Raw genomic sequence first — 26,033 nt, forward strand, 5'->3', positions numbered from 1 at the left:
AACAGTATGAGACTAGAAATTGATTATAAGGAAAAAAATCTGAAAAAAAAGAAAAAAATACAAAGATGTGGAGGCTAAAAAATATGCTACTAAACTACCAATTGGTCACTGAAGAAATCAAGAAGAAATCAAAAAATACCTGGAGATGAATAAAAAATATAATCACAATGATCCAAAATCTAGGACACACATAAAAAACATTTCTAAGGCAGAAGTTAATAGTGATAGAAGCTTATCTCAGGAACTAAGGAAAATCTCAAATAAACAATCTAATTGTACATCTAAGGGAATTATAATAAGAATAACAAAAAAATCCCCATGTTTGTAGAAGGAAATAAATCGTAAAGATCAGAGCATAAATAAATGAAATTAAGACTAAAAAAATAGATCTACTCAAGACAATATCAGCAAACCAAATTCAGCAATACATTAAAAGGGTCACACACCATAATCGAAAGGAATTTATACCAGGAACAAAAGGATGGTTCAATATCTATAATGTAATCAATATGATAGGCAACATTAACAAAGAATAAAAACCATATGATCATCTCAATAGATGCAGAAAAACTTTTTGACAAAATTCAATACCTACTTATAAAAACTTTCAAGAAAGTGGTCAGAGAGGGCACATATCTCAACATAAGAAAGGTCATATATGACAAACCTACAGCCAACATCATACTCAACAGTTAAAAAAAAAAATGTTGAAATCATTTCCTTTATGATCAGAAATGAGACAAGGATGGTTACTCCCTCCACTTTTATTTCACCTAGTATTGGAAGACCTAGTCATAGCTATTAGACAATAAAAAGAAAAGGAATCCAAGTTGGAAAGGAAGCAGTAAAACTGTCAGTTTGAAGATATGATACTATATAGAGAAAATAGTAAAGATAACACCAAGGAAACTCTAGAACTAATGTATGAATTCAGTAAAGTTGCAGGATATATGATTAATGTACAAAAATCAGTTTCATTTCTGTACACTCATAATAAGGTATCAGAAAGAGAAAGTAAGGAAACAGTCTCATTTACAATTACATTAAAAGAATACCTAGGAATAAATCCAACCAAAGAGGTAAAAGACTTGTAGTCTGAAAACTATAAGATATGATGAAAGAAATTGAAGACAACAAAAACAAATGGAAAGATATCTATGCTCATGAATTGGAAGAATATTATTAAGATGACCATACTATCCAAAGCAATTTACAGATTTAATCTACAATTAAAATCAAATACCAATGGCATTTTTTTACAGAGCTAGAACAAATAACTCTAAACTTCATATGGAAACATAAAAGATCATGAATAGGCAAAAGAATCTTGAGAAAGAAGAACAAAACTTGGTTTCAAATTATACTACAAAGCTATATAATCCAAACAGTATGGTACTGGCACAAAAACAGACATATACATCAATGGAACTGAATAAAGAGCTCAGAAACAAACCCATATTAGTTGCTTATATGGTCAACTAATCTATGAAAAAGGAAGGAAGAATATACAATGGGGAAAAGACAGCTTCTTCAATAAATGGTGTTGGGAAAGCTAGACAGTTACATACAAAACAATCAGATTGGACTACTTTCTCATACCATAGACAAAAATAAACTTAAAATGGATTAAAGACCTACATGTAAGACCTGAAACCATAAAACTTCTAAAAAAAAACACAGGCAGGGAGTTCCCTTCATGGCTCAGTGGTTAATGAACCTGACTAGGATCCATGAAGATGTGGGTTTGATCCCTGGCCTCACTCAGTGGGTTAAGGATCCAGTGTTGCCATGAGCTGTGGTGTAGGTTGCAGACACGGCTCATATCTGGTGTTGCTGTGGCTGTGGTGTAGCCCAGAGGCTGCAGCTTTGATTCGACCCCTAGCCTGGGACCCTCCAGGTGTCACAGATGAGGCCCTAAGAAGAAAAAAAAAGGTAGTACATTTAGCACTATTTTGAGGAGGTGGGGGAAATGTCTCCTCAAGCAATGGAAGCAAAACCAAAAATAAACAAATGGGACTACGTCAAACTGAAAAGGTTTTGCACATCCAAGGATACTATCAACAATATGAAAAGTCAGCCCATTCTAAATAGGAGAAGACATTTGCAAACAATAATATACCTGATAAGTATCCAAAATACACAAAGAACTTATATAACTCAACATCAAAAAACCAAACAATTAAATTACGGGCAGAGGACCTAAACAGACATTATTCCAGAGAAGACATGCAGATGGTGAACAGATACATGAAAATATGCTCAACATCACTAATCATCAGGGAAATGCAAATCAAAACCACAAGAAGCTACATCATGTCAAAATGCTTATCATCAAAAAGACAACAAATAACAAGTGTTGGCAAGGATGTAGAGAAAAGGGAACCTTGGCGCACTGTTGGTGGGATTACAGATTGGTGTAGCCACTATGGAAAACAGTATAGAGGTTTCTCAAGAAAATTAAAATTAAGACTAGGATATAATCCACCCAGTCATCCACCTCTGAGTATTTATCCAAAGAAAACAAAAACACTACTTTGGAAAGATATGCATATTCCATTGTTCATTTCAGCATTATTTGCAACAACCAAGGGATGGAAGCAATCTAAGTGTTTGTTGATGGATGAACAAAGAAAATGTGGTATATATGTACACAAATACATACACAAAATGGAGTATGACTCCACCATAAAAAGGGATCTTGCCATTTGCGACAACATGGATAGATCTAGATGGTATTATGCTAAGTGAAATAAGTCAGATAAAGACAAATTATATGATTTTACTTGTATGTGGAATTTAAAGAACAACAACAACAAAAAAAAACAAACAAAACAAAAACAGACTCATAGATACAGAGAACAAATGGGTGGTTGCCAGAACAGAGGGCAATGTGGGTGAGGAGGGCAAAGAGGCGTAGAGGATTAAGAGGAAAAACCTCCAGTTACACGATAAGTCACAGGATGTAACATACACTGTAGAGAATATGGGCAATCACACTGTAATAACTTTGTATGGGGACAGATGGTTTCCAGACATGCTCTGCTAATCTTTACATAATGTCTATAAATGGCAAATCATGTTACACACCTGAAACTCACCTAATACTGTTTATGAACTATATTTCAATTTTTAAAATGCTCCCCCAAATAAAAAAATATATACATATAAAAATCTCAGATGAATTAACTCCAGCCCCATTCTGGCTACAAAACATTCTGCCCCTCTGCTTTACAATATTAAATCTTTCAATGCTAGCTTTATAATTTTACCTTCTGATGACTTCAGAACAATTCATTTCATATAACTCCTTATTGAAATTTAGTTAGAGTGTACTGAAAAGCCAGAGAGGGTAAACCACTTCAGGTGTTTTGGGCAATACTTAGAGACATTAGAACCACCACAAAAAATCTAATAGGGAATTTCTGTTATGGCACAGTGGGTTAGGAATCCAACTGCAGTGGCTTGGGTTGCTGCAGAGGCAGGGGTTCGATCCCTGGCCCAGCACAGTGGGTTACAAAAAAAGTATCTGGCATTGCCACAGATGTGGCATGGGTGGCAACTATGGCTCAGATTCAGTCCCTGGCCCGGGAATTTGCATGTGCCATGCGTGCAGCCATAAAATTAAATTTAAAAACATCAAAGAATCCAATAGAAAGGTACTCAGATTCCCCATAAAATTAGAGTTCTATTTTTGCCCAGCCAAGAAAAGCATTTTGCCCGCTTCCATGTTATAGTCCTGTGACCAGGGAGCCAGGTATGGAATTGGGAAATTCACAAGAGCTTCCTCCCTAGGGAAGGAGAGCCACCGCTTGTGGTCACAGCTACACTGCGGCTTGTCTGTTTTTATCAGAAAAGAGTACAACAGAAACTACTAAATTCAATTCCTAGACATGCAACTACAGACAAGCAACAAGTTCTCTATGCTTCAACCCCCTAGTATCGAAATAGGAGTAATTATGGTTGCTGTAAACATTTAGTGAATTAACACAGGTAAAGCATGCATCATGTCCAACAGGCAGGAAGAAGACAATTATCATTATCTATTTAGTTTATGATCATGTTTTAAAATTTTCAGACTAGCACCTGTGCATAATAAATACTCTCTCAGCATGAACTATGTTTACCATTCTCATAGTAAAAAAATGGATGTCAGAAATTTAATTTTTATTTATGTAAAAACATCTAAAAGTGCTTCATAACAAACACTTTAATGTGCTGTCTAAGGGACTTTAGAAAACATACGCTGAGTGAACATACACATGTGCCTTATTGTCTAAGTTTAAAATCTCTGGATGAATTTTTTAAAAGGCATTATTATGGTACCAGGGTCAATGTACTTCTTCATTACTGAGCTGTATTCAGACCTCATGCTAAAATTCTATGCTTTCTCTCAACACATGTGAAGGAGAGAAGAGGGCAAGAGGTTACATAGGTTTTTCCTGGAAAAATGATTTGTTCTAACTTCCATAAACAAACCAAACTGTCAATGCCCCTCTGAGTTTACATAAAAGGGTTGCACCCAACAAAAAATGTTTTGTTTCTCTTGCTCAACATTTTAATTTGTGGCTTGACCAATAGCTAAGCCAAAGAAATACCAGGCGAGGCAAACAAAGGCTGCCTTTTTGTTTCAGATATTCTTCTTCGTATAACCATCACACACACGTAAATCAGACTTTCTGAAGGAGAACAAGCAGCTCTGATGAAGGAACAAAGTCCCTAAACTCTAAAATTATCCAATGCTTTAACTTAAGTCTCTGCTGCTGACTAGCTAGCTCACTTGGGCAAATCCTTTCACTTGTCTGGGTTGAGTTCCCTCACACTGAAAGTTGTCCTGGACAACCTCTGAAATCTGTATCATATTTGTAAACCCTATCAGTCTTACTTATTTGCATTCACCTTCATTATTAGCACTCAGTTTAATAGCATGTGATTTAGCGTTATTATGAGCCTCTAGTCTTACCTTTCCTTCTTGTTCTCTGCTATTCTATTACCAATCTCCTGGTTCACCATCTGTAGATCTATTTTTGGCAAATTCTTTCACATTCTCTAGAACAGCTGTTCTCAGACTCTAGCCTTCTAGTCTGCATCGGAATCAGTTTAGGGGTTGGGGCGAGGTGGGGAGTGGGGCATCTGCTAAAATACAGATTGCTGAGCCTACCCCCAGGGGTTCTGATTCAGTCCGTCTGGGATGGGGACAGAACTACATTTCTTACATCCAGATCTTCCAGGTGATTCATATGCTGCTGACCCAACAATGCTCTGAAGACCTCTGTGCCACGGAATATAAAAAAATGTGGCTACACATCAGACAAGTGCCATTAAGTAGCAAAAGTTACCTCAATGTAACTCTGAGAACAGCCACTCTGGCCTTCCAGCTCCACGTGGGTGAAGTTGACCTGGATTTGCTCTCCCAGGGGCTGCGTTATGACATAGATGCATTGTCTGCTGTGCGTGAAAGGTCCAGACAAGTCAGGAGAGAGAAGACCCTCTGGGTCTGTGAAGTTCCCTCCACAATGCAGGTCGGCTAAAGAGAGCACGGAAGAGAAGGGAAAGGTTACGTGGTTGGCCATTCCTCCAGCTCCCAGGCGTGAGATGCAATTTCTAAAAATTATACAAACACCTACCCCATCACACACCCACTCTATTCACCCTGTACAGACTTAATGGCTTTCATTATAGGATTTTCAGCTTGACATCTCGCACCTAAAGAAAAAGCTGTAGAAATGTGCAATCTGACTTTCAATCGAACATCCTCTTCCACCAATTGCTTTAAAAATGTATTTATGCTCTCCTTCACTCCAAAGAGATGGGAGGGCATTCATAAAATACATGCAACAAAATAAAATCTGTACCTAGAAAAATGAATCAGATTAAAAGGATAATGAATACAGAAGAGCAAGATGCAGTCAGGGGAAAACTGATGGGCATAGAAAGCAGGTATGGACCACAGAAATTATAGACAGCTGACTGCAGATTCACCCTGAAGCCAAAACAAATGGAGAAAGAGGACTAGTGAAAAGATGTTTATTGCTCTTTTTCCTGAGATTGAGGTTTAATGGGTGTTTTTCCTGTTAATTTTCACTGGGGCACAATGATATATGTCAAGAACAAAATCCTCTGGAGCCTGAAAATAAAAATCCGAGAACATTTCCTTTTTTTTTTTTTTTTTTTTTTGTTCTTGGTTTGTTTTAAGGTGCCAAACCAAGTTAACGGCAAAATAGTTATAAAATTGGACACATCTCAAGATAGACTGCATTTCCCTCCTGAGCAAGATCTCACAACAAAACACAAAAACAGCTGGGGAACTGGTGTCTGAATTATTTACTTTGGGGGGACCTCACACATATCTTCCATAATGCAGTGCCCATAATTCAGGGGCCAAGGGGTACTACACCATTAATAATAGAACAATGAGAAGATAAAGGAAAAATTTGGAACAGTGAGAGAACTGTTTATAAATACATGTTGTCAGTGGAAGTCACCTGCAGTTTCACAAAAGAATATTTATATATGTAAAACTGAATCACTTTGCTATACATCTGAAACTAACACAATACTGTAAGCCAACTATACTCTAATAAAAATTTAAAAAAAAATACAAAACAGGGGTTCCCATTGTGGCTCAGCCGGCTAAGAATCCAACTAGTATCCATGAGGATATGGGTTCGATCCCTGGCCTCACGCAGTGGTTTAAGGATTCAGCGTTGCCACAAGATGCAGCATAGGTGGCAGATGCAGCTCAGATGGGGCATTGCTTTGGCTGTGGCTCAGGCCTCAGCTACTGCTCCGAGTCATCCCCTGGGAACGCCCAAATGCTGCAGGTGCGGACATAAAAAGAAAAAAAAAATACAAAGCAGCTATAAGCACAGCGCTGTCCTTCACATTCATGCTAAGCTCCCAGTGATCACGTTACTCACAAGGTGTTGTCAAGTAGGTGATGTGAAACCCTTGGTCATTAATCTGGTTGTCGGAATGGAAATGAATTCTGGCAAAGGGACCTGTAGTCTGGAGTGGTGGGACAGAGAGGCTGGTGCAGAATTTCCCAAGAACGGGGTCCTGATGCAAAGGGCCATCTCGAATCTAAAACAAGAGAAGGAGTCATTACACTCAAAGTGGTCAGATTTTAACAAAGCCAGTTGTTTTGTACGTTAATGTCAGAAAACTCATCTTGAAAAGTGATGGCTCTGGGAGGTTCTCCTACCACCGAAAGTCTAACACAAGGTTGGGGCTCAGGAAAGGGGAGTCTCTCATCAACTCAGCTGCCTTATGTTGTGTCTGAATTTTAATTCTGAGGCTAGCTGTATACTTTGAATTTTTCTCCTGAATATTTCTCAATAGTTTCTTTCCTAGTCCCCACCCCCACCCCGATGTTTTTGTTTTGAAATGATAAATGCCTAGCAATCCAGAAGAAATGAATGAATATATATTTAAAGACAACAGAAGAAGGAATGCCAGCAATGCGAATTAATGCCGAGCTTGGTCTAAGCACTCAGGAAGGTGAGGTGCAAAAGGAAATAATGTTAGATTAGATGTAACATAAAAAGTTTCATGAATTAAAAAAATACAACTTTAATTAAGTACCGCTGTAATGATGATGTGACCTTAGAAATGCTTTTTAATTGCTGGGTTTTAATTTCTTAAATAATCATGTCAACCACTCTATAATTCTGTTGTTACTGAAAATTCTGTCGTTACTGAAAATTCTGTCCTGCATAGAACACCCAGGCACCAAGGAAGTAAATATTTTTAAGTATCCAGTTTTGCCCAAATTACTTTTTCTACTGGCAACAAAGTTATAATGCAGCATTACTTCATTCCTGTAATTTAACTAGTTCCTTGAAATACGGTTGAGAAAAGAGAGGCGTTTCAATGTTACCAGAATGAGTGATTCGATTAGGTGTGTAGGTGTGTATGTTACCAGAATGAGTGATTCGATTAGGTGTGTATCCAGGAGTTAATACATTGGGATGGGAAAAAATGCCTCTAATTTTAATTTGATGGCATTTATTAAAATTAATTTCAAGAAAATTCACTCTATGCCAACATATAAAGAATTAGCTTGCTGATATCTTCCAGGGAGAGGTAGGTCTTCCAGTTATTCCCAAAGGTTTCAAATCCATTATACCTGCTAAATTTCTAATGACTTTAACTTGTGGAGATTCCGGTTTGACAGCCCATATCCTTCTATCCTTTATGAATAATTCCAGAGCTCTCCATTCTTCTCTAATGGACTTGGAAAAGCATTTTATATGTGTGTGTGTGTGTGTGTGTGTGAGTGTGTGTGTGTATGTATATATATATATATATATTTTTTTTTTTTTTTGTCTTTTTGCCATTTCTAGGGCTGCTCCCACAGCATATGGAGGTTCCCAGGCTAAGGGTCTAATCGAAGCTGTAGCCACCAGCCTACACCAGAGCCACAGCAATGCAGGATCCAAGCTGCGTCTGCAACTTACACCACAGCTCATGGCAACGCTGGATCCTTAACCCACTGACCAAGGCCAGGGATCGAACCTGCAACCTCACGGTTCCTAGTCGGATTCATTAACCACTGAGCCACGACGGGAACTCCAAAAAAGCATTTTATCTTTTATCACTACTGCAAGGGGTACTGAGATGTATGGTGAACAATATATGAATTTAATCTTCTCGGTGATATTTTCTGGCTACAAATGGAAAGGTATGCTTTTGATGGACCTATATGCTTATGGAATTTAGATATAAAAGCCCTTTTATTTTTTAATCTTTTATTAATGATAAGCAAGAGGGGCAGAGGGGGACTCCTCTCCTCTCAATGACAATTGTCAATATATTCCAATGAGGCATACCCTTTAGCAGTCCATTTCAACACAATTGCTATTAAGTTGTTTTTCTTCTTGAAACTCTACAGTCAACTTGGGAAACACCTTGTCAGTTTATGAAAACTAAAAAACTGAATCTGCTTCAGGGAAGAGAGCCATTCCAGTGTGTGGGTTCATAAATGCTGCTTTTCCCATGATAGGGGACTGGTTTTCCAGGAAATGATGGGAAGGCAAGGCAGTCAGAGTCCCAGATTCAAACGGAACCCAGAAGATGCAACACGCTGGCACAATTGCCAACAGGGAGTTAGCAAGACTTAGACATCAACTGCCTGTTGAAGAATACATCCAACTATTGCTCATAATTTGTGGTAATTCAAGAGCATAATCCACCAGAGTTCCCTGAGTTCTAATCCTATCATGAGAAGTTCTATCTCAATACAATTGTTTACCTCAAGGTAATCTTTGCGGCAATCATCATGGTGCTCCAGACTCAAGGTCCCAAAAGTAAATGTTATCAGGAGATCGGGACTGGCTATCACTTTCCACACACAATCTCTTCCTGGGGGATACTTTCCGGGATATCCTGGAGACTTAAGAGAACCGTAAGTCCCGGTCAGGACACCTCCACACTCTAAAATAAGAGGAAAAAAAGAGCTTTACATTTGTGTACAAGTTAGAATTCAGGTGGAATTATCACAGCCTTTCCTATAAGAAGAAAAACATTGTTTACATAATTATGCGACGCTTTGGACACCCTCGTAAATTGAGCAAGACTTTCTGTTTTCTGGTTTGATAAAGTTATAAATCCAGGAGTACCAATTGATAAATAAATGAATCACCCATGCATTGAGCTCCGAACTTATTAGCCATCTTATGGCAAAGTGATTTAAAATGCGGTTCTGAGGGATGAACAATGGGATGATAGATTTATGTTTTCTACTTTGAAGGAGATTAATTTTTGTACATTAACTCTTCTTTTTTTATAGAGGTATAGTTGATTTATAATGCTGTGTTAGTTTTAGGTATACAATCAAGCAGTTCTGTTTTTTATACACATATATACATATACACATACATACACATATATTCAATTATATATGTATGTTCTTTTTCAGATTCTGTTCCATTATAGTTTATTTTAAGATACTGAAAAGAGTCCCCTGTGCTATACAGCAGGTCCTTGTTGTTTATGCATTTTATATATAGTAGTGTGTATCTGTTAATCCCAAATCCTCAATTATCCCTCCCGTCCAATTTTGTACATTAACTCTTAAAACATTCTCAAACTTCTGTCAACCCCATGCCTTTCAAAAGATTATTTTTTTACACTAGAACAGTTAAGTGCAACATAATTTTCATTTGAGAATTTTTCTTAACACTGTGATATAATTAAATCATTCATTTTATAAACTAAGAAATTCAAATCTGTGTCTATGGGTGGTCGGTTAAGCCACTTTCCCAGGAATAGAGTGAGGGAAGGATGGGGCGAGGGTTTCTGATGTCGACTCCACCACCATGTCCATTACACCCCATTATCCCCCTAAAGTTCTATATCAGGGACTGGAAGAGACTCTTTTTTTTTTTTTTTTGTCTTTTTTTGCTATTTCTTGGGCTGCTTCCGAGGCATATGGAGGTTTCCAGGCTAGGGGATGAATTGGAGCTGTAGCCACCAGCCTACACCAGAGACACAGCAACGCAGGATCTGAGCCGCATCTGCAACCTACACCACAGCTCACGGCAACGCCGGATCGTTAACCCACTGAGCAAGGGCAGGGACCGAACCCGCCACCTCATGGTTCCTAGTCAGATTCGTTAACCACTGCACCACGACGGGAACTCCTGGAAGAGACTTTTCTTTATTAATACCCACATTTATTTAACAAAGAATCTGGTGGCTTATAAGAAATGCAAGTGTAAATCAGAAGAACAGAAATACTAAATATAAATCTAGATGAGTAAATACAAATCAGAAAAAAATAAAATAAGGTAACATTTCAGATATGCAAATTATGAAATGTACATAGCTACGCGGGTCATTCAGACAAAAGTTATGTTACAGAAGTAAAAAGTAAAACAACCAGTTACATAATTCTCACTGAGAAAACATCTCATTAGGAAGAGTGAGCAAAATAAAATGTTAACAGGAAACTGAGAAAAACAATATAATACAAAGAGTTAATATCGCTAAAATAAGAAAAGCTTCTCAAAAAAATAGAGATATAAACAAAGTTCACTGAAAAAATTTAAAAATCCTTTATACATAGAAAAGATATTCAGCCTGACTCATAACAAAGGCGATACAAATAAAACTTCACTGAGATACCATTTATTATCTCTGAGAATGATTAAAGCAAACAAATAAACAACCCAGAATTTTGAAAACAAAGTATTGGTGAGGCTCTGGGGAAATAGGTGCTCACACTGCTGATGAGAATGCAAAATGGTAAAATTCTTATAGATGAGACTATGGTGAATACCAAACAAAAACTTCGGCATTTATTTTTTAACCAACAGTTCCACTTTCAAAAATCTATCCCAAAGATACCTTGGCAAAAATACAAGACAAACTCACAAGCCATTTTGTGGCAGAATAATTTGGTATTCCAAGACTGGAAACAAGCCCATCAATAGATCCTGAATTGAACAGAGTGGATGAGCTACCTTTTTTTTTGTTGTTGTTATTTTAGGGCTGCGACCCACAGCATATGGAAGATCCCAGGCTAGGGGTCCAACTGGAGCTGTAGCTGTCAGCCTATGCCACAGCCATGGCAATGCCAGATCCAAGCTGTGTCTGTGACCTACACCGCAGCTCATGGCAACGCCAGATCCTTAACCCACTGAGCAAGGCCAGGGATCGAACCTGCATCCTCATGGATGCCAGTCAGATTCATTTCCACTGAGCCATGGCAGGAACTCCTGGATGAGCTATCTTTATAACGGCAACCTGTGCTCTAGTTATGAAATAATCCCCAAGACATATGAAGTGAAAAGGCAAACTACAAACCACTGAGTGTTTTGGGCTACTTTTTATCTAAGAAAAAGGAAAATACACTACCTGTGATTATTTGCTTATATTTTTTAAATGGGAGGATAAATCCAAAACTAACACAAATTGTTACCTCTGGGAGAGAAAAGGAACAGGGTGAAGGGACTGGCATGGGAGTTAGACTTCTCTAAATCTACCATGTGTTTTGATTTTGCTTTGGAACTACGAAAATGTGTTACATAATTACAAATTTAAATCCAATAAAAATTTTAAAAAGAGATCTTTAAAATCACAAGCAAAGGGAAACAAATGAAATAGCCACATTGCCATAACAGTTTAAGAGTAAGAAATATTTCAAGAGACACAAAATACTATAATTTGACTACACAGCTTGAGTGAAACACAGCTTAAGCACGGAAAGAAAAGTCAAGAAACAGTAAATGGTTTTAAGTTGTACTATTAGTAATATTATTGTTATTGTTTTTCTGAAAATTTACATAATAGGATTAAGGACAAAGATAACATGTTAATGTCCTTGGGAGCAAAGATTTTTAGTGTAGGAGAGAAGAATAAATACAAAGTTTAAAAAGAACTGTAATTTGAATATGTGAAAGTTTTGGAAGACCATTGTGATGTATTTTTCCTTTAAAAAATAATAGAAGTATTTTATAGTTCTCTCCACTCAAAGATTTAGAGATTTTGATTGACCTAGTAGCAACAGCTACTCATAGGGCCTAGATTTTGGTATCTAAATACCATTTCCGATTAAAGGAGTCCAGCCCTTTAGAGAATAATTGGCTTCGGTTCTAAGACAGTAAAGGTATATGAAGTACCTGAAACATCTCAGACCAGAAAGCAAGGAAGTTTTCAAAGGTAACTGGAATTGAGTCAAAGAGGCTCAAAAACAAAATCAAAAGTTTCCCACTATCCAAATACAGAATAGTTTAATGTTAAAAAGCCTAGAATGGATTAAAATATATCCAATATGATAAAATATGCGTTCATAGATATCAAAACCAAAACAAAATTAAAAGCAATAATAACCAATCGATCACTTTGGAGAAAACTAGGAAACCAAGTCATTAATATGAATACTGGGGGAAAGAAAGGAAAAGAATCAAGCATTTATCCTCCCTTCCCTGAATGTGACATAACCAAATAATTGATATGGGAAAGTTCTACTCCAGTGAAGAACTCCAGGTAATAAATAAAGAAGAGATGATAAATTAAACTGTCATCATTTTGTAAGCCCTAATAAACAACTAATCTAAATAATGAAGCCAAGGGCTGCTGAAACTATAGAGAAGAGGCAGAAGCAAAGCTTTTTAAGAGGAAGATCAACCTGAGAAGATTGAAACATTCTAATCAATGTGACTCTCAAAAAGGGAGACATCAAGTACCTCCAGATGTGATTACTTTTGCAAAAAGAGAAATTGAATTTGATCACACTTCTTGATCTAACTACCCTATTTCCAGCGTGATAAATGGCGCATAGGATGCAAAAAGCGAAATCCAGAATGTGGGATAATCTACAAGACAAACCACCCAGGTTCTTTAACAAATAAATTTGAATAATGATTAATAGGTCCTAATAGTAAGGAATGATTGTTTGCTTGCTTCAGTTTTTACTGTATTCCGTTATTGAGCAGCAAAGAGCAAGGGACTATGACCCTTGAAAGAAAGAAATCCCATGTAGTAAGTTGCCCATTCACCCCAGAACTCTCTCGATGGGCATTTGCAGTGCAGAGCAGATGCTCTTCCATTGTTTATATTCAGCACTGTATTAGACGTCCTAGCCAAGAAAATACATAAGTCAAGGAAAAGAAATAACAAAGACTGGAAAGGAAGCAAGAAAACAGATAACATATTCATGGATAACATAACTGCATAGACAGAGAACTTCAAAAGAATCTACCCAAAAAATCATCTGAATTGATGAATGACTTTAGCAATATAGCAGGATTCAAAACCAAATATTTTAAAGTCTATAGTTATACATAGTATATTTCTACATATAATGAGTAAAAAATGGAATTTTAGAAAAATAATATTGAACATAGCATAAAACATGAACTATCTAGGGAAAAACTAATAAAAAGTATGGAATAATTAAGTGTGGAAATCTGCTGAGCTAAACCACAGTTGAGATAAATTAAAAGAGGACTTAGTATATACAAGGATAATCCATGTGTATTACTTGGCAGATGAATATTTTTCAGAACTCCTTTCTTCCCAACCTGATTATAGGTTCAATGCAACGTCAACAAAATCCCACCAGATTGTTGCAGGAAATTAACAAGTTGATTCTAAAGTTGATGTGGAAGTGTAAAGGCTCTAGCACATTTTAAAAGAACAAAGGAAGAGGTGCTACACTATCAGATTTCAAGCTTTCAGTAGCTAAGCTAATGTGGCACGAAGATAGAAAAACAGACCAAGAGAAAAGCTGAGACATTCCAGAAAGATTCAGAGATTTATCGATGAATGAACAGAAGATTAGGTATACTGTTCTCCCTGCTTTTTTATATGTTTAAAAATGTCATAGTAGGAGTTCCCGCTGTGGAACATTGGGTTAACAATGCTACAGCAGTTCCGGTCGCTATGGAGACATGGGTTAGATCCCCAGCCTGGCAGTGGTTAAAGGATCCGGTGGTGTTGCAGCTGCAGCCTAAATTGCAGCTTCGGCTTGGATTCAATCCCTGTCCTAGGAATTTCCATAGGCCACAGGTGCAGCCATTTAAAAAAAAACAATATCAGAGTTCCCATTATGGTACAATGGGAGTGATGGGATGCAGGTTCAATCCCCGGCCCCAAACAGTGGGTCAAAGATCCAGCATTGCTACAGCTGTGGCTTAGGTCACAAATGTGGCTCAAATCTGATCCCGGGCCTGGGAACCCTCATGCCACAGGGCAGCAAAAAAGAAAAAAAGAAATTTATAATAAAAAAGTTTAAAAAATATAGGACTAAAACTAAAATAATAGCAAAAAGAAGAAATCATCAAATGACATTAGCATAGCAAATACTAAGTAAAGGACCAGGCAATGTCCTCAACATCCCAGCAGTATTTTCCTAGTAGAGATTATAAAAATGCTCTTCAGTAATTTCAGAAGGGACCCACTGAGACTCATTTATAAAATATCTTCCATTTCATCCAAATGTTATACTTCTGAACACAAAACAAAATGCCAATTCCTTTTAGATTTACTTGATTTTAAAGTAATTATAAAAATCCTATATCACTAAATCTCAAAACATCTAATGCTGATCTAAAATCTAATGCTGATTGAGAAAATGTAATAACCTCAAGATTTGGCTTTATCCTCCCCATGTTTGCACTTACCTGGTTGCCGTGTTTCCCATCTGATTGTAAAGCCTCTCTCATTTCTTAAATGTTCAGAAAAGAAATGAAAATAGAGGGCATTGTCACTACTGAGGAGTTCATGAGGGGGGCTGGAGCCACAGAACCTTCCCAGTGGAAATGCAGCAGGCGAATCGCCATCGTGAATCTGAAGAAACTCATGTGGACAATTGTCCACTGATTCTAATTGGAAAAAAGTGAAAGTGATACGCAGCACCTAAAAATATGAAAGTTACAATACGTCATTTGTCATTTCCATGTCAAATCTAAAGTACTCATGCCACTAATTAAGGGGCATTTTTATGGAGTTGCTTTCAAGAGGGAAACCTGTCATTTCCTAATTTTCCATAAATGTATGACAACTGTTTTTTTGTCTTTTTAGGGCCACACCTGCAGCATATGGAGATTCCCAGACTAGGGGCTGAATCAGAGCTATAGCCACTGGCCTACCCCACAGCCACGGCAATGCCAGATCTGAGCTGCATCACACCTCATGGCAATGCCAGATCCTTAACCCACTGAGCAAGGACAGGGATCGAATCTGTGTCCTCATGGATGCTAGTCAGATTGGTTTCCATTAAGCCGTGATGGGAACTCTGACAATTCTATGTATTAAATGACTTGTGTTAAAAATTGCTCAGACCTATGATCAGCTAATATCAAAAAGCTTAATATTAATGAAATAAACTATTAACAGCTTTATGGAGGTCTAACTGATATACAAAGAACTGCACATTTTAAGGTGTACAATCTGAGGAGTTTGAACCTAAGTAATGACCTCTGATACAATTGCCACAGTTGATGTAACAGATATACCCAACACCTTCCTGCATTTCCTTGTCTCTCTCTGTATCGCTCTCCCTCTCTTTCTCCCTCTCTCACCCTTTCCATCCCTCCCTGGCTTCCTCCATCCCCCCCACCTTCTCTTTCTGCTTTTGTGGTAAGAACCCAACATGAGATCTACCCTTTTAAATGTTGAAGGGCACAAGGCCATACTGTTCCCTACTGGCATCATGTTGTACAGCGGGTCTCTAGAACTTATTCAACTAGTGTCACTGAAACCTTATACCCAATGAGTGGGTATTCCATGGGTTAAAGCATCCCCCTAGGTTTCATTCAACTGTCAAGCTGATTAAACAGAGGCACACCAAAACCATAGCTAACAATGCTTCCAAAGCAGTAAAATACAGTGGACATTTGAAAAATCTCCCTTGAATTACATCTCACTGCCTATTAACCTGCAGCATGTAGCACACACACAAGTTTATCTGTGACCCCCAGAGATGCTGGGTATTTAGAGGTCCCTGAACCTCTCCACTGAGGCCTAGCCTGGATGGACGACCTCAGGTGTAGACAGTAAGCATGATGTAGGCATCTGTAAAGTGTGCTAGTCTTTGGTGGTTGCAGATCAATAACAGATGAGTTCAATAACAGAAGAGTAACACCAAGGGCAGATGTCAAGGAAAAAGGAAGAGTTCTGAGTATGCAAGTAGGTGAGCATAAACCTAAAAATGTGTTCCCAAGTTAAAATGTTAGAATGGGAGTTCCCGTCGAGGCTCAGTGGAAACGAATCTGGCTAGTATCCATGAGGACGCAGGCTTGATCCCTGGTCTCACTCAGGGGTTAAGGATCCAGCGTTGCCATGAGCTATGGTGTAGGTTGCAGACACGTTGCCGTGGCTGTGGCACAGGCCAGCGGTTACAGCTCTGATTCAATCCCTAGCCTGGGAACCTCCATATGTCATGGGTGCAGCCCTAAAAAAGACTAAATAAATAAAATGAAATAAATAGAATAAAATAAAATGTTAGAATGCACAGACTTAGAGTAATATAATTAATGAAACATAAAATATTTTATACTGACAATAACCTACAATGGAAAGAAATGTGAAAAAAAAAAGAAAAAAATATATATAACTGAGTCACTTTGTGGTACATCTGAAACTAACACATTGTAAATCAACTATTATTTCAATAAAAATGTAAAAAATAAATCAATAAAAATAAAACAGCCAAAGTACCAAAAGAAGGCTGTTGAATATAATTTCCATTTTGATCTAAAACTACAACAGCATTTGGCTCGTATGAAAAAGGCTATCAGGATATTTTTTTAAATTGTATGCTAGGGTATTTATAAGATGTGTTACCTAACATTGCATCATTTTCATCCTGGAAGTGATTTCAATGCAAAGCAGATAAATGTGTATGAATTAAACTATCCTTATTTCTATGTAATTTCTACTCTATTATGAAAACTATGATGAGGATAAGAAGATAAAAAAACCTCAGTAATCAAGAAAAACAACATGAAGTTTTTTACAAATTTATAACAAAAACATTAACATTTTCTCACCAAGTGATGTTTTCTTGAAAGAAAAATGTTTTCAATGTCAGGAAATAGAATTCATGAAAACTAAATGGAAGGAAGGAAATTCACATAACCTACCCACCGGGAGATCGATTTTAGAGTTTATTCTATTGTGGGGTCCCCAGGCCCCAAAGAATCTTTGCTCTTCAAGGGAAAAAATATTCCTGACCTTGTTCAATGACCTCTGTAACATTAGCTTGCTGGGAAAAGTTCATAGGATTTCAAGGGAAAGCCTTAGCTATTCAGACATACAACTTTAATGAGTTCAGGAGTTGGCTGAGAAGTAAATATTTGGGAAAGTCTGAGCAATTAATGTTAGGGATAAAAAAGCACTGAAAACCACGGGCTTGGATCTTAATTTGAAGAGTGTTCGTTCGCAGTTCAGTCCCTGGATGCTACATATAAACCACACAGCCTGGACAAATTTCTCAGCTGCTCTAAGAGCCACTTCCTCATAAGCATAATGAGGATAATAATTCATATCTCCCAGGGTTATGAGAATTAAAACACATTGATATAATGTATGTGAAGCAATTAGCATAGCATACTGGCACAAGCAATGGCACAGAGAGGACTTCGATAAGAAAACCAACTTAATATGTGGAATCTAAGAAAAGGATACAAATGACCTTATTTGGAGAAGAGAAACAGACTCACAGACTTTGAAAAACGTATGGTTATCAAAGACAGGTGGGGGATGAGCTGGGGGTGTGGAACTGGCATATGCACACTTAGGTATATGGAAAGATTGGCCAATGGGGACCTGCTATAGAGCAATACTCTACCCAGTATTCTGTGATGATCTATAAGGGAAAAGAATCTGAAAAAGAATGCGTATTAGTAAATGTATAATTGAATCACTTTGTTTTACAGCAGAAATTATCACAGCCGTGTAATCAACTATAGCTCAATTAAACTTTAAAAAAATGAAAAAAAAAGCCATCTTAATAGCAAGCCCTCCTTCTTGCATAATAATCAACTGAATGGCCACTGAGTGGTCATGACTGTCTCAGTAACAACATGGCTATTTTTTAAAATTTTGTTGGAGTACAGTTGACGTAACAGTGCTGTGTTAGTTTCAGGTATACAGCAAATTGAGTCAGTTACGCATATCTGTATAACCATTCTTTTTCAGATTCATTTCCCACCTTGGTTATTACAGAATATTTAGAAGAGTTCTCTGCTGTACAGCAGGTCCTTAATAGCTATCTAGGCTATAGGTACTAGTGTGTATATATTAACCCCAAACTCCTAATTTATCCCTCCCCCTTCATCTCCCCTTTGGTAACCGTAAATGTGATTTCAAAGTCTGTGAATATGTTTCTGTTGTGTAAATGCGTTCTTCCGTATCATTTTTAATTAGGTTTCGTATATAAATGATGTCAGATGATATTTGTCCTTCTCTGTCTGACTTATATAACGTTACAGGCTTGCGGTCGGCTAACCCATCTAGAGAAGAAGCATTCATCCTGGACAAGAGCATGGACTTTGAAAGACAAACTTGACTCTGAAATCCAACTTGTCCAGTTACCAGCTACAGAGTGTTTTTAAAACGTTACTTAGTTTTTCATAGTTTCCATTATTTCATATGTAAGATGTGGATACTAGCACTCAACTTGGAGAGTTAGTGTGGGGTTTAGAGAAAGGTACGGAGGTCACTTAGCCCAAAGCCTGATCCTTAGATGGTTCTCAATACATGAAGGTGAATTATCCTGACATGCATTTTATGAAATGTCTACACATACTACACATTCACACACGCAAATGAAGTGTACTTTTTGAATGGCAGAATTTACCTTTCCCTCTTCAGTTCGGAGAACCCAGAAGCAGTCAACATCATGAACATAACCAACATCAGGGCTCATGTAGCTGAAACTTCCGCTCACATCTGACATGGTCCCTCCACAAACTACAAAGCCAAAGAAGATGAACAGTGCGCTTCAGAGACTCAGAAAAGGAAGAGGCTGGGCCACCCTCACCCCGCTGCCAAAACCTTCAGAAAAATCTGAGTCAACGCTGGAGACAAAAGCTCCGCCATCCTCTCTTCTCCCCGTGTCCTTTCTCCACCATCCACCCAGATCCCCACCTCATGTTCAAGTCCAGCTGACATCTCATCACTGCCGAGTCTCCCCTGCGTCTCTGTGCTGCTCTGGCTCCTGTTCCCTCCACCTCTGTGATACTTGGCCCCACAGAATCTAACTCTATTTGTCACTTCTTGTCTCTTCTCTGCCATTTTCTCTTAGACTTGTCTCCGCAGCTGGAAGGTGAGCACATAACTGATGGAGACAGTATTGTAGGCTTCCTTATTTCTCTACAGGGTCTGCTAGAAACACATGGTAAAATCTGGAAATTGTGCCCATTCAGAATCAGGAGTAAGAGGGAGGGCTGGAGAAGAGGTCCAGTTACGGAGGAGGCAGAATGGGAAGCCCATCTTTGCTTCGTTCTTCCTGAGGATGTTGAGTGCTAGAGAATGATTTTAGTTTAGCTTCTGTGAAATATGTTACCTACGGCTTATGAATCTGGAGCAGTTTGGGGAGAGACCTTTCCCAAATAGAGGAACCCAGCAGAAATGTGGTGGCGCATGGGGTTGGGGGACAAAGAACACTGACTGGCTTAAAAGGCAGTATTTTTAGGGAACCAGTGAAAGGCAGATTAGATGGACAGGGTGAGGCCTGGTTATAGAGGGTGACTGAAAAACAGTCCCAGAGTTCCCACTGTGGCTCAGCGGGTTAAGAACCTGACTAGAATCCATGAGGATGTGGGTTCGATCCCTGGCCTCCCTCAGTGGTTAAGGACCTGACATTGCCATGAGCTATGGTGTAGGTTGCAGATGAGGCTCTGTGGCTGTGAGGTAGGCCAGCAGCTGCAGCTCTGATTGGACCCCTAGCCTGGGAATTTCCATATGCCGTGGGTGCAGCCTAAAAAGACCAAAAAACAAGAGATCCAGGCTTTATTTAACAGGCCAAAGGGAGCCACTGCATAATCTGGAGCAGGACAGTGACGTTATTATGTGGAACATTCCGTGGAAATTAAACGGCTGCTACAGAGAAAACTCCCCCTTAGAAAAGTACAATCCCTCACCTATTTTGTTTTCAAAATGGATATAATGAAAATGGGAAATGTTAATTCAATTTTTCCTTTGATGGAAAGCTTTTTATGGCTTAAACTGAGATATATATTTGCCTTGTGAATTACATACTGTTTCTGCACGGAAAGACTTGGGTCTAAGCCTGTGAGCAACTGGGCGAGAAAGCAGGTTCAGTGGAAGAATCTGCCGCAGGACTCACTCAAGGATAAGACTTGTTGGAGTTCCCGTCGTGGCGCAGTGGTTAACGAATCCGACTAGGAACCATGAGGTTGCGGGTTCGGTCCCTGCCCTTGCTCAGTGGGTTAACGATCCGCGTTGGCGTTGCCGTGAGCTGTGGTGTAGGTTGCAGACGCGGCTCGGATCCCGCGTTGCTGTGGCTCTGGCGTAGGCCAGAGGCTACAGCTCCACTTCAACCCCTAGCCTGGGAACCTCCATATGCTGTGGGAACGGCCCAAGAAATAGCAAAAAAAAAGAAGAAGGATAAGACTTGTAAGCTGTGAGCATCTGTGGTAGGAGAAATGCTGAGCGTACCTTGCTGGGGAAGGTGACAGAGGGATCCCGTCCAGAAACGGGTGCATTCGCAACTGAAAGCATTAATGCCATCAACACAGGTCCCGCCATTCAAACAGGGGTTGCTCAGACACTCGTTGATGTTTTCGGTGCAGTTCATACCAGCCCAACCCGAGTCACAATTACAAACATAACCAGAGGCTGTTTCCTAAGGAAAGAAGAAACATCAGGTCACAGAACAAAGGGACAGACAATAAACCTGAATCGACCCAAAGAAGAAAGAACTACAGCACTGGGGCAAAGATGCAGAGGGTGCTGAACCAAAAGCATCTTCCCATAGTCTGACTTGGACTAATCTGTTCAAATGGGAATTGCGAAGACTAAGCAATCAGATTTATTTGGATTAAACGGTAGGCTTTGTTGCACCACGCTCCAAATCACCGAAAGAAAAAATGAAATTTTTTTTTTCCCCCTTGGGAACTGAAGTTATGACCTACTTTTTATCTGAAAGTTATTGACAGTTCCTTATGAAGCTGGAATCATTTAAAATTCATAAACCATAGGAAACATATTTCACAGAAGCTAAACTAAAATTATTCCCTAGCACTCAATGTCCTCAGGAAGAAGGAAGGACTCACCATGCATTGTCCGTGTAAACAGGGGCGAGTGAGGCAAACGTTACTGAGGGGCACACATCCATGGAGCCCATAACCATTTCCGGTATATCCAGGGAGACACGTGCAGAGGGGCAAAGAACCTGAGCAGATATGAAAACAGAAGGATAAATACACATCTCCTCCACTCAGACCCACTGACAAAACTCAGGCTCTGCTGTCTAGACCAGGAATCGCCAAAATCTACATATTCCCAGGCACAGATGAGACAAGGCATGAGGAGAAAATACTAGCATCTTGATTTTTCTAGTTTTCCTCTTAAAAATCAGAAAGACACTACACATTGTTCATAAGTTATTTACAGCCTGACACGGGTGCTATCAGCCCATAGGTCATGACCTTGAGTCATGCACAAATGTGGGGTTTCTTATTACAGAGGGTTGGCAGCAGAGGCGTGTATGCTTAGGATAATGGTATCTGTTGCCAGCACTCTGCACTGACTAGCTTAATCTTCTCAAGAACCCTAAAAATAGGTATTATTTTTAATATTATTACTTTGCTTTTTAGGGCCACACCCATGGCATGTGGAAGTTCCCAGGCTAGGGGTTGAACTGGAGCTGCAGCTGCTGGCCTACACCACGGCCACAGCAACACCAGATCCTTAACCCACTGAGTGAGGCCAGGGATTGAACCTGCAACCTCATGGATACTAGGTGGGTCTGTTTCTGCTGAGCCACAACTGGAACTCCCTAAATAGGTACTATTACAATCCCCATTTACATATGAAGACAAAGCACAGGGAGATTAAGTGCCTTAATCAGGAACAAATAGCTACAATATGGTATAGCCAAGGGAAAAATTAAAATCCAGTCTTTTTCTAAAATTCATGCCTCTAACCACTTCAGTGCACTGTTAATCATTTAGCATTTAAATAGTCATACATTTAAACCAACTATAATGGAAAAAATAAAAACCATTTAAAAAATTAAAAAATAATGAACAGTCATACAAATATACATACATATATTCTTTCACATCTGTGCATATATATATATGACAAATTGGTAAAAATAAAAGTGGTATTTTGAAATAAGGATATACATTATTCAATATATATGACAAATTGGTAAAAATAGAAGTGGTATTTTGAAATAAGGATATACATTATTCAACAAATAGAATTGGGGCCACCCATTTGGACAAAAATATGAAACTATGTCTCTATTGGATGCTATGGATAAAAATAAATCCTAAAAAGATCCAAGATTTTAATCTTAAAAGTAAATGAATGTAGGAAAGAACACGCACTTGAACTACTTTTAATGAGTTTGGTAGGGAAGGCCCAACTCTAAGAGGAGAAAAGATTTACCTTTTTGACTATATAAAAAACTTAAACTTTTAAATAGAAAACACCACCTCAAAAGTAAAATAAAAACAACAGGCAAGAAAAAAATACATGTAAAACATAAGAAAGATAATGAAATAATATCCTCATAGTACAAATGAAATTTTACACATCAATAAGAAAGCAGATGAACAAAGGACATGAAAAAAAATTTTAATGGCCAGTAAATATATGAAAAGTATTCATTATTAATGATCAGTAATCAAAAAATTAATTTTGACTTAGTCAAAATTAAAATAATGAGAAGGCAATTTTTGCCTTTATAAAATTGACCAAAATGAAAAACAACAATAGTCCCTAGTATTGTCAAGGGTGGGGTAAATGTATATTTCTTTCTCTTTTTTTTTAATGAGAATTGCAATGTTTATTTCACGTTCTCTCTCTCTCTCTTTTTTTCTTTCTTTTTTGCCACACAGGCAGTATGTGGGAATTCCTGGGCCAGGGATTGAACCTATACCGCACAGCAGCGACCAGAGCTACAGTGGTGAGAACACAGGAGCCTCAACCTGCTGGCCCATCAGAGAACTCCCTAAATCTATATTTTCATACACTGCTAATGAGTATATAAATGGACACATTTCTGGGAGAAAATTTAGTAATACACATATATTTTTTAAATTATAGGGGATGAAGCTTCTTTAATGCAGCATTGCAGACCGTCGGTTTTTTGGCTTTTTTTTTTTTTTTTTTCTGTCTTTCTGTCCTTTATAGAACTGCACCTGAGGCATATGGAAGTTCCGAGGCTAGGGGTCGAATCGGAGCTGTAGCTGCCCGCCTACACCACAGCCACAGCAATGCTGGATCCTGGATCACAACTGAGCAAGGCCAGGGATCGAACCCATAGCCTCATGGTTCCTAGTCAGATTCATTTCTGATGCGCCACGACAGGAACTCCAGACCCTGGTGGTTTTTACCTCAGAGGCAACTTTCCCTTCCTTAGTTGTGAATGCGTTATGTTAACTGTAGGCCAGGGTGAGGGAATTAAAGACTGTTTCGAAGCCTTCCCTGCAGCCAGGCTTCACCACCACTTTCAGTTCTGGCAAAGGCACAGAAAGGGGAGTCCCTAAAGAGAAGTGGCGTGTTCTTCCTCTTTTTCTCCTTCCTGCTGGAATGCAGTCATGCATCTATCAGCTGGCTTACTTATTTTGGGAAGTAACTGCAAAAATGAGAACAGATCATAAAAGAGCAGAGTCTTTGACATCACAAAAAATCCAAATGAGGCTTTTGTAACACAGATTATTTTGGGGTTTGAAGATCCAAGCGCGAATTTTGAAAATAGAGGATTTTGATTTTCAAATGTTGAGTTGTTTCAGAAGGTCAGATTAAAATTCCCCAAACCCAAGGGAGAGAGGAGTCATTACCTAGAATCAAGGAGCAGGCCGCGTGGGGGTGGCAGCCTCCGTTATTGACCGAGCAGAGGTCTATGAGTGTGCACATTCTTCCATCACCCTGGTAGCCTGATCACAGCAAGAGCAGGGGCATGAAACACAATGTCAGGAACAGGCAAGGAGAGGAATCCCAATCTAAGTATCAAGTATCAGGAACCAGACCAACCAGAGATCTTCTGTCATCAAAACAGAAAATGTTGGAGTTCCCATGGTCACTCAGAGGGTTAGGAAGGCAACATAGTATCAGGGAGGATACAGGTTCGATACCTGGCCTTGCTCAATGGGTTAAGGATCCAGTGTTGCCACAAGCTGTAATTAGGTCCCAGATGTGGCTCAGATCTGGCCTTGCTGTGGTTGTGGCATAGGTCTGCAGCAGCAGCTCTGATTTGACCCCTAGCCTGAGAACTTCCATATGTCGCAGGTACGGCCCTAAAAAGAAAGAAAAAACAAACAAACAAACAGAAAATGTAAACAGAAAGTGTCAAAAATAGTATTCCATTGTTAAGGATATGGATGACAAGAATTAGGAATCTGATTTCAGATACAATATTCAGGGTGGGTTCTAACGGCAAAAATAAAAATTTAGGAGTCCCCATTGTGGCTCAGCTGGTTAAGAAACCAACTAGTATCCATGAGGATGCAGGTTTGATCCCTGGCCTCACTCAGTGGGTTAAGGATCCAGCATTGCTGTGCGCCGTGGGGATAGAATTGCAGAGGCAGCTCGTATGTGGCATTGTTGTGGCTGTGGTGTAGGCCTGTGGCTGCAGCTCCGATTCAACTCCTAGCCTAGGAACTTCCATACGCCACAAATGCAGCCCTAAAAAGCATAAATAAATTAATTAAAAAGTTATTCAAATAATTTAAAGATACTTGAAACTCCTGGGAACCTTAGAAAGCGCTGACACTAAGGAAGGTGACATTTTTAATGACAGTGACTTTGAAGATCTTGAAGCGAAATAATTGTAGAAGTCCAAAGTACTGTTGTTTCATGCTAATAAAACCTATAGAGTTTCATTTACCCCTTAGAACTCCCTGATCTCAATTTAGATTACAGAATAGCAATCATGATTTCTTTCCAAAACAGAAGGGAAACTCACATGTATGATATGCCTAAGATTATATCTGTTATATAGTAACTTTATATAGAAAACTTCTCATAGTTCAGTATGTTAATAAATGATTTGTGGGAACAATAGGTAAGTGACCCACAGAGGAAATCTGCCAAATTCTGCATTATCTCAATAAGCTACTTCACAGTTTGTAAAGGCTTATTTTTTTCCATTGATATTCAAAATATGTTTTATTTCTTTCTTATAACATAGCTGTTCTAATGTGCCCGGATCCACATGTTAAGTAAAACTTTTTGCACTGTTTCATTTGTCTCCTTAGACATAAGTCATAGACAGATTTTTCGAATGGTTGTAGCCATGGCATATGGAAGTTCCTGGCCTAGGGACTAAATCCCAACTGCAGCTGTAACCTATGCTGCAGCTGCGGCAATGCTGGATCTTTTAACAC

At 38.7% G+C, this 26,033-nt stretch overlaps 1 protein-coding gene across 1 annotated transcript in view; it reads right to left on the reverse strand.

Moving 5' to 3' along the window:
* Positions 1–26,033, reverse strand: part of CUBN (cubilin) — a 311,762-nt gene that overhangs the window by 265,624 nt on the left and 20,105 nt on the right. The window contains 8 exon segments of the mRNA XM_021064811.1: positions 5,337–5,524; positions 6,918–7,080; positions 9,251–9,432; positions 15,126–15,360; positions 19,307–19,419; positions 21,130–21,316; positions 21,747–21,865; positions 24,489–24,584. Of these exon segments, the coding sequence (XP_020920470.1) occupies positions 5,337–5,524; positions 6,918–7,080; positions 9,251–9,432; positions 15,126–15,360; positions 19,307–19,419; positions 21,130–21,316; positions 21,747–21,865; positions 24,489–24,584 (1,283 nt within the window).

This window comes from Sus scrofa, chromosome 10, assembly GCF_000003025.6.
Source record: "Sus scrofa isolate TJ Tabasco breed Duroc chromosome 10, Sscrofa11.1, whole genome shotgun sequence".
Taxonomy (NCBI): Eukaryota; Metazoa; Chordata; class Mammalia; order Artiodactyla; family Suidae; genus Sus; species Sus scrofa.